Raw genomic sequence first — 9,188 nt, forward strand, 5'->3', positions numbered from 1 at the left:
GAGGATAATTCAGTTACTGAATTAAAGTAACTGGGTGGGTAGAAAAATAGAATTAAATTGCTTACCTTAAAAAAAATTGGATTGTTCAGTGCAATCTTTGAGTAGTAGACAGAAAATTCATTATTTCACTCAGTTTTTAATTCATGTTATTTGCTATTACAGAGTGTAATATCTTGGATAATTTAAAGAGGCAATAAAAGAATTATGGTGAGGAGAAGATTCTATTACAGTTCTTCACCCTGATAACTCTAGGCTAGTAGTTACCAATCTGTGGTCTGTGATGCCTGAAGGTATAGCAAGTGGCACAGGCTTTCAGCACAAAGTTTTCTTTTAAAGAATTGCCAAGTTCTGTGAAAGTTTTAATAGTCTTGTTGAAAATATCAGGAAATTTGGAGTTAACTTGCAAGTTTTATTTTTTATTTCTTTTTATTTACTTTTAGGATTTTATATGTGTCGCCTGGGATAGTCACTTATGCCAGGGGTCCTCAACCTTGGCAACTTTAAGTTGGCTGAGGAATTCTGGGAGTTGAAGTCCACAAGTCTTAAAGTTGCCAAGGTTGAGGACCCCTGACTTATGCTATGATACCAGCAGGTTCCACATTGCTAATTCTGGCTTGCATGGTCCATCAAAGTTTGCAGTTAAGATGTTACGAAAAGGTTGGGTCTTCTGTTCTAGGCACCATCAAAAGTTTCAGACTTTACATGCTACCGAACACCATTAAGTGAAGCATTTGCCCATCCTGCTTGGAAGTCCTTTGATTGGCCACTGGAAAAATAGATAGCTTGCTGATCTAGTAAAACTTTTCTTATGAACCTAGGGACAGGGAATGGGGTCACAGTTGGTAGGATGTTGAATTTTGCATATGATTTTAGAAAATAGATTTACTTTGATTTGGACAATTGGCAGTTATATACCTCATCTATTCATCTATGGCAATTCTCAATCATCCAGGTCACGGTTGTCCCAAAGATGCTTTTCCAAAAGGCAACTGGACTTTCTTGGTTTTTTTCATTGAAAATGTTTTGCTTCTCATCCAAGAAGCTTTTTCAGTTCTCAGTTCTTTAGTTCAGCTCTTCAGAGAACTGAAGAAGCTTCTTGGTTGAAAAGTGAAAAGTTTTCAAGGAAAAAAAACAAAGAGGTCCAGTTGCCTTTTAGAAAAGCACCTTATCTATTCCTAACCCTGCTAGCTGATATCATGCCAGTTGAGTAAGTAGAACACTTTGCTTTACCACTGAGATGTCTGCCCCAAACCTTGCCTGAGTTGTTGGATGATGCCCAGCTATGCCCAGTTTAACTTTTCTTGACATTATTTGCAACTGGGAGTTTGCCCACAGTTATCAAAGTTGGGGCTCTCTTAACAACAAATCGAAATTTCCTTTTTCAATTATCTCTTCTAGAGTGCTTTTTGAATTCATTTGTATAAATCTTCTACAGCTGCTTGACTAGGCTTTTGCATAGAGGCATAATTGTGAGAATCATTGGTTCTCCATTTTACACATTTACATTTTACATATTTATATTTCTTTTGATACACTTGAAGAAATAGAAAGTGAGCATAAATCAAACTGTTCACTTTCTCATACTTCATGAGTGCCCTCTGCTGGTACAATGTGGTAGTTCCTATTATCCAGTTGGAAAAATGAAATCCGATGGAACAGCTATGAGGTAAGTGAAAAGACATCCGTGCACACTAACATGTCCCTTATGGACTCATATTCTGTGTTAATATGAATTTTACCCTAAGGATAAGAAGCTCTAGGTTAAATCTACAGATGAGACCATATAGAATAAGCAAAGGATAAACAACTGTATCTTTAAGATTAACATTTAGGGACATAATTAAGTGTTAAGGCATGAGCTTTAATTTCAGTATTCTTAGTTTTATTCAGAAATATCCAGTTAGTATGGTCCCTAAATGTGTGTCATAGTGGGTGTTACCAGAATATAAATAACATTTACCAAAAGATAATCTGGTAAGTACCATTTACTAGAAGGTAATGGCAAGGATGTTCCCTGCCAATGCCTTATTTTCCAAGAATAATTTTCTACAAATTTTAGCTTTTTTTTTTTTTTTTTGCTTAGGGGTATACATGGTCTAGGGCTAGGCTGTAGCACATGTCATTTTTATTTTATAAGAATACTGATGGAACCCAGTGCTATTCTAGGAAATAAAAGATTATGCTGTAGGCTAGCATTTTATAGCACGTTTATTACTTTTTTTAATGAAACAATTCCCCATAGTCTGACCTTGTGTGAGTTATACACAGATGGAGTCAGTTGGAGGAATGCAGCTAATTGAATCTGAAAAGAAAGAACAAAGCACCAAATTACACTTCTAATTACATTTAAATGAAATTACATTTAATGTGTTTTGACTACTTCTGATGTCAAAAATCTGAGGGTTCACGTCACTTTCTTTATATAAAGTATTGTAGGAACTTCTGTAAATCGTAAGATACGATAGAGATACTTGAAAATTTACGTTCACTTACACTGAAATATATAATTAAACATGCATGTGATAGGCAGAATAGAATCCAAACAAGTTCCCTAACTGTAATAAAAACATTTATCATGAATAATCAATGAAGAAATGTGATCTTTATATTTCTTATTAAAAACAAGTACATTAATGTTAGTGTCTTTAGAGTTCTGCCTCTAATTTGGAGTTCCTATTTTCAAAAATATTACTGAGGAATGGAATAAGTTATCTTACTAACTCTGTTTCATACTCACCCATTCACTGGATGGAATGACACGATGGATGGAATACTTGGCTGATTTAAAGTATAACTCTCTGGTATATTTTAAAACAAACTGTCATACTATATAATCTTGCTATTTTTAGTATTTCATCCACTTAGAAAAGTGATTGTGTTTCTTATTATTATTACAAAACTGAAGTAAAATATTTTTTCTATTTTACATTCACAGTATCTAATTAAAAAACTTCAAAAAGCTGTTTATATTTGTTGTCTTTTCTTTCACAGATGCCTGCATCTTTTTCTTCATTTTCACTTTTTTCTTTTTCTTAACCAGGAATTTTCATATATGAAACAGATCAGATATATTTGAAATTTTGAAAGGGAGAATGAGGAATGTGTGTAGTATAATTCTATTTCCTTTCAAATTTTATCTCTCAATCAGCATTATTTATCTCTGAAGCCAGTTCATAAAAATGTATTTATTTATGTCTCACATGGTCAGAAGAATATACATATAGTGAGAGTTTAAAAGAATCTAAAAGAAGGAATAGAAGCATTAGATGGGTGCAGGGGAATATAAAAAGTGGAAATCTACATCAAGTTACAAGGCATTCTAATATGGCAGGCTAGATGTTCTTTAAATCTAGTGTATAAAGTTGAGTCACAAGGTCAGTTAATTAACCAATGAATTTTAAGCATTGCTGAAGAACTGGAACTGCAAGCAGGGTTGGTATTTGAAAACAACAGGGTAATCTAAAATTGTCCTGCACACCCTGGTCATTTAGTAATGGTCAGATGGGGCTAATACCACTTTCTTAGTAGTGCAGGCATTGGAGAAGCACATGCTCTGTTGTTGCTCTATGTCCAGAGTCACCGGGCATTGCCTCTCCAAGTAAGGAATCTTCTGGTATTGGCCTTTGAGGACAGCTGAGAGGGGAGGTCATCACATTGTGGCAGAGTTTCTTTGTTTAGGTACTTTTGAGTATAATCCTGCAGTGTGCTGCTTTACCAGCAGAGATGGAAGCATGAAGATAACAGGTTTTCATCAACTCTTTTGATCCATGAATAAATCCATAAAAAATAATTAAATATGTCAAACTGGACCAATTAAATTGATTAAATTGTTCCATCTTTTCTTCAGCCTAATAGACCAATTATAAATAACATGTTGACCATGTTCACATTAGGGGATTGTTGTGTAGTAGAAACACGCATGCACACAAAACAGTTAACCAACCCCAGAAGGTTAATTCCAAACAGGCTCAGCCTTGCAAGGATTAAAGTAATTTATCCAAGCAGGCATGGTGTAGTAACAACTGTTGGTTTCGTTAACTAAAACGTATGGATTAAGACATTCTTTTTGTAGACCTCTCTTTCCTATTGACTTTTAGATACAAGAGACAATGGTTTCGGTAACGCATACTTTGTGTAAAGGACTCATCACTAGTCGGTACACATAAAATAACAACCAGTCACACCTTCCTCTGTTAAAACTACTATCTATCTATCTATCTATCTCAGACAGACAGACAGACAGACAGACAGACAGACAGACAGACAGACAGACAGACAGACAATTACACATGCACACATATACACATACATATATACGGAAAAATGGCAAAGTAGAAGGTGCAGAAAAGAAAGAAAAAAGGGGAATTCTTGCAGTCTCCTTACAAGGAACAGTTGTCTGGAGCACTTATGGGTGATCTCAAGACCTCTTATCTGTAGAGGAATTATAGAAGTGCTCACTGGCTCTTCATTCTGCAGTGGGGTGTCAGTCCACTCTTTTGTGGAGCCATCTTCAATCTGCCATTTCTTTCTCTAGAACAGTGGTTCCCAATCTTTTCTATACCCAGCCCCTAGAATGCTTCTGATATATTCTCGCACCTCTTACAAAAGTTCAAAATAATTGCAACAAATTATGCATATACACTATAATTTTGAAAACCCACGTTTTTGCACCCCTGGAATATCGTCTCGCACCCCCAGGGGATGCAAGCACCCCTGGTTGGGAACCCCTGCTCTAGAAGTCTGGAAGGAGATGATTTCTTAAGGCCTTGCCAGTATACTTGTGGTGCAAGGTCTCATTGGATACTGATACTTCCTAGACTAGTTGGGAACTTTATATTCACACACACAAGCAATGTTTAACCAATTCAGATGATTATGTGCCGCTGGAATGTCTAGTGATATTTAGGTTAAGAATGCTTTCGGAATAAATAATATTTTCAGTTCAGGTGAACTCCAACCAGGATCCCTTTTCAGACTGGGAGCTTCATTTCTTCCAGGATCCCCCCAAAATTCATCATCTGGGATTCTATTACATTCATGTTGTGCTTCCTGGGGTCAGTCACCAGTGATATAACCATGTCTCCATTGTGTGCTTGTTCTTCTCACCCCCTTCCTTTAGCCCACCACTGAGTGCCAAATCAATGTGGCACCTCCATCGCATCTCGCCAGAGAATCTACGGACATATCAGACTTTCCCCTCAGGAAAGAGAGTGACTTCACAGGAGAGAGAAGTCCGAGACAGCTTTTTTGAGTTCAGAGCCTGAGTGAAGAATGCTGCCATTCCTGTCCAGCCCTTGAGAGGAAAGTCAGAGCTTGGGAGTAAAAAAGTTTGAAGAATGGGAAATCATAAAGCTGATTTTCTTTTATTTCCTCACTATGTCTTGTTGCAGAGGAATACTTGGGTTATACAATATTCCATAAAAACTGAAGAACTGGAGGTGATCAGCTGCTAACCCATATCATGTGTCATTCATCCATGCTGGCTTCAATTTCATGCTTATTTTTTCTGTATAAACAAGGTAAAACTAGCTTATACCTTCTTCCCTGACCGAAGGGATGAATTGTTGGTATTTGAAAATTCTGAATTAGTCAAAGTTAATAATCTAATATGAATCAATTTGGTGTAGATGCCAACTGGAAACTGGGAAACCTTGAGTTCTAATCTTGTCTTAGCCACAAATTAGCTGGGTGAGTTCAGGCCAATCACTTTTTATCAGCCCTAGGAAGGAGGCAATGGCAAACCATTTCGCTAATCCTGCCAAGAAAACTACAAAGATGTTTCCAAGTAGTTGCCAGGAATCAAGATTGACTTGAAGGCATGCAGGTACACATGCACAAAATCTCAAAAAGTGAATAACCAGATAGTATTCAGGGTATGCTATCTCTGAACATGGACTTTTCTTTTTTGTTATTCTGCATATATTCCACATACTGTAACATATCTAGAGTGTTCCCGGCATTTTACTACCAAGCCTAAAATAATTACATTCATTAACAAACGTAAAACTCATCATTCTGTATCTCAATTCTTTATAAGCAAATCCAGTACACAATGTTTCCAGTGAGATATCAGCAAATCCAGAAAGAATCCTAAAATAACAACAAATCCCATTTAATCCTGATCAAATAAGCCTTTATATTCCATCTTTTTACATAAAACAATCTTGTCTTTAATTCATTGGAATGATCATTGCTCCTTGTCTTGAATTTCTTCAAACTTCAACAAGCTTCTTTCATAAGTCCAGCAGGTAGAAATTATTCCAATTATTTTTTTGAATTGGCATTTTTATTTCCTTCTTAATTTCTACAGCCTCGCCCAATTTTTTGGTATGTCCAGTGATGAATTCTTGTTCATGTTGTTCATACTCATGTCAGATCATTTTTTTCCCAAATCTTTTTTTTATAATAGCATCACAGCTTCTTCTGGGAACAGGGTATTCAGAAAAACATGCAACGTACCCAGCAATGTTGATTCAAAGTCCTATTATCATTTCTCAAGAACATTTCTGAACACTATTATTAGTTGCTTATCTCATTATGTAAGAAATAACTTTTCTTTCCCATGAAAATGCGTTTATTCTTTAAAATTCATTAATTTCAGGCTTAATATTCAAAATCAAATATTCCAACTTTTCCTGAGCCCTTAAACTGTTTAAAACTTTCTATAGTCAAAATGTTGGCTTGCTTTTTGCTATTTACTTTGAATTTATACAGTTTATAAAGAGATTCATTTTCTTACACACGTTCAGTATTTCCAGCCTTGTTATTTGAGAGGGGTCTAACTTCTTTAAAGCAGTTCATAGACAATATCTGAAGGTGTTTAGCAAAGAACTTGCAAACTAACGTCCTTTGAAGGCTCTGGCTGTGACTGGAGCAAGAATTTCAAGTTTTTTCATCTCCTGATTGTCTCATAATTTGGAGACTGCTGCCGTACAGTCTTCTCACAAGAAGCAACTGTATGGAGAGTTGAGCATTCTTGTACCACTCTCTTTCTTCAGAGATGGTCAAAGGAACCAAGCTACTCATCAGTTTCTTTTTTCTTGGTCACAATCATCAGCTTCACAAAATGTGGAACTATCTTAAGTCTACCTTTTCTTCCCCAGAAACGGAAGACTTCTTGAAGAGAAAGAGTGACCTTCCCAATGTTTTGGACCCTTATTAAGTTTTGAGCAATTCTTTTCAATGTCACGTTTCTGAATATAAATAGTCCTTGACTTAGGACTCGTTGCTTAAGCAATTGTTTGGAGTTATAATGGAACTCCCTGCAGTACTTATGACCTATTTCTGAAGTTCTGACAGTCAGGATCCTATCCCATGGTGACTTGACATTTGTGCCAAGTGTGTAGCAACCAGCCCGCATTTATGGACATTTGCAACATCATGCAATCATGTGACTGCCTTTTATGACATTTTTGCCCAAAGCTGGCATTTACTTCTGATTTTCAGCAAAACTGACTCATAATGAACCATTGGATCTCTTAGTGACTGTGGCATTTGTTTAATGGTGGCAGCATTTGCTTAACAACCACTGAAAAAAGATTGTAAAATCTGGTTGGTCATATAGATGACCTGTTTTATGACATCACAACTTACAATTGTAATGTTGTAATAGGCTCCATTATAGTCATAAGCCATGGACTACCTCTAATTTCTCTGTTGTCTTTGTTATTTTATCTCTGCTTACTTTATTGTGCCTATGGTGCCTTCATGTTTAGAGGGTACTGCTTCTTTTAACTGATATGGTGTTCACACTGAGAGCTTTTGTGGTTAAGAATTGGTTAGAAAACCTCTAAATAAAGCAGTAATGAATAAAACTATTTCCTTTTTAGTATAGAGGAATTTATTATAAAGAAAGTTAAGTGCATTGTACAGCCAAATCCTCCCTCTCTTCCTGTACAAAAATTGCTTATAATTGCTATGAAAATGTCATTCTCTATAATTGCACTGGATGGAAAAAAAGACAACACATGACTTTTTTCTTCCCATTCTCAGAATCATTGTTTATTTGCATATTCTTTGCAAAAATACATGGACTGATTTGCTATCTGATCTTTCATGGCAGTATTTAAAGTTACGTTTGTTATCTTGTGCCTGTCCAGTTGCAAGATCCTGAATCTCCCATGTTGTCACATTCTTGTCTCTCAGAAGTAGATCTTGAAGGATCTAGAAAGAACATTTATTAGTTTTCTGGACTAGGTCTCACTTGTCTTTAAATTATTTCTATCTTCCTTTGTTTGTTCTTGGACACCTTATTAAACTCATGTATAATCAGATCTACCTTTTATAGCAATGCTGCTTCCTGTCCCCACAATTCTGTTTTCTTCAGGAAATGCCTAAACTTTGTGTTGACAATGTGGACTGCATCAAAGCTTAAGGTCTAACTAAAGATATTACCAAGTATATGGGTCAATTCGACACATTACTGTACAATACATTTAGGAGTATACTTTGAACAGTTATACTATGAATTCTGCCATTAAGGTATTCTCAATGGGATGCAACTTAGCTGACATTTTATCCAGTAAATCATTAAGAAATTGAAACAGTCACCTTTATTTGCTTCAAAATCAGATTAGAGATAAATAGCTCATGTTCTCTAAACATAATAGCAATAACAATAGCACTTAGACTTGTGTACCATTCCATAGTGCTTTACAGCACTCTCTGGTTTACAAATGCCAGCATATTGTCCCCAACAATCTGGGTCCGCATTTTACTGACCTTAGAAGGATGGAAGGCTCGGTCAGGATCGAACTCCAGACTCTGGGCAGAGTTAGCTGCAATACTGCACTCTAATTACTCTGCCACCACGACTCCTACATTCAGTACCAAGCAAACCATAAGCTAGTAAAACAAGCTGGGAGAACCAAAGAAGGGACAGATTCTTAAGCACCTTGTGGGTTTTCAGGAATGTAGTGGAGCCAAGAAAAGTCCAATTAAGTCTCCAGAAAATAAAGAGGTAATAAAGAATATGGTGTCAAGGAAGTAGTTAATCGCAGTCTCATGCTCCATTTCTGAAGAAGCCCAAGTATAAAAGACATCTTTGGTTGGAAATGTAATGTCAAGTCATTCATCCTAAGGTGACAATTTTAACTTTTTTGAGCCAATCTGAATTCCAAGGATTCATCACTTAAAAATACCTTAGTTCTTGCTCTAGTAGAGTTATGATTTAATGACATGTACGTATA

At 36.1% G+C, this 9,188-nt stretch overlaps 1 protein-coding gene across 1 annotated transcript in view; it reads left to right on the plus strand.

Annotated features, from left to right (window-relative positions):
• The window catches only part of CUNH2orf70 (chromosome unknown C2orf70 homolog), an 18,006-nt gene extending 12,742 nt beyond the window's left edge, over positions 1 to 5,264 (plus strand). The window contains exon 4 of the mRNA XM_015817741.1: positions 5,120 to 5,264. Coding sequence (XP_015673227.1) covers positions 5,120 to 5,264 — 145 coding nt within the window. The remainder of the gene's footprint in view (positions 1 to 5,119) is intronic.
• The last annotated feature ends 3,924 nt before the right edge of the window (positions 5,265 to 9,188 follow it).

Source organism: Protobothrops mucrosquamatus, unplaced genomic scaffold (assembly GCF_001527695.2).
Source record: "Protobothrops mucrosquamatus isolate PMUCROS unplaced genomic scaffold, P.Mucros_1.0 scaffold633, whole genome shotgun sequence".
Classification (NCBI taxonomy): domain Eukaryota; kingdom Metazoa; phylum Chordata; class Lepidosauria; order Squamata; family Viperidae; genus Protobothrops; species Protobothrops mucrosquamatus.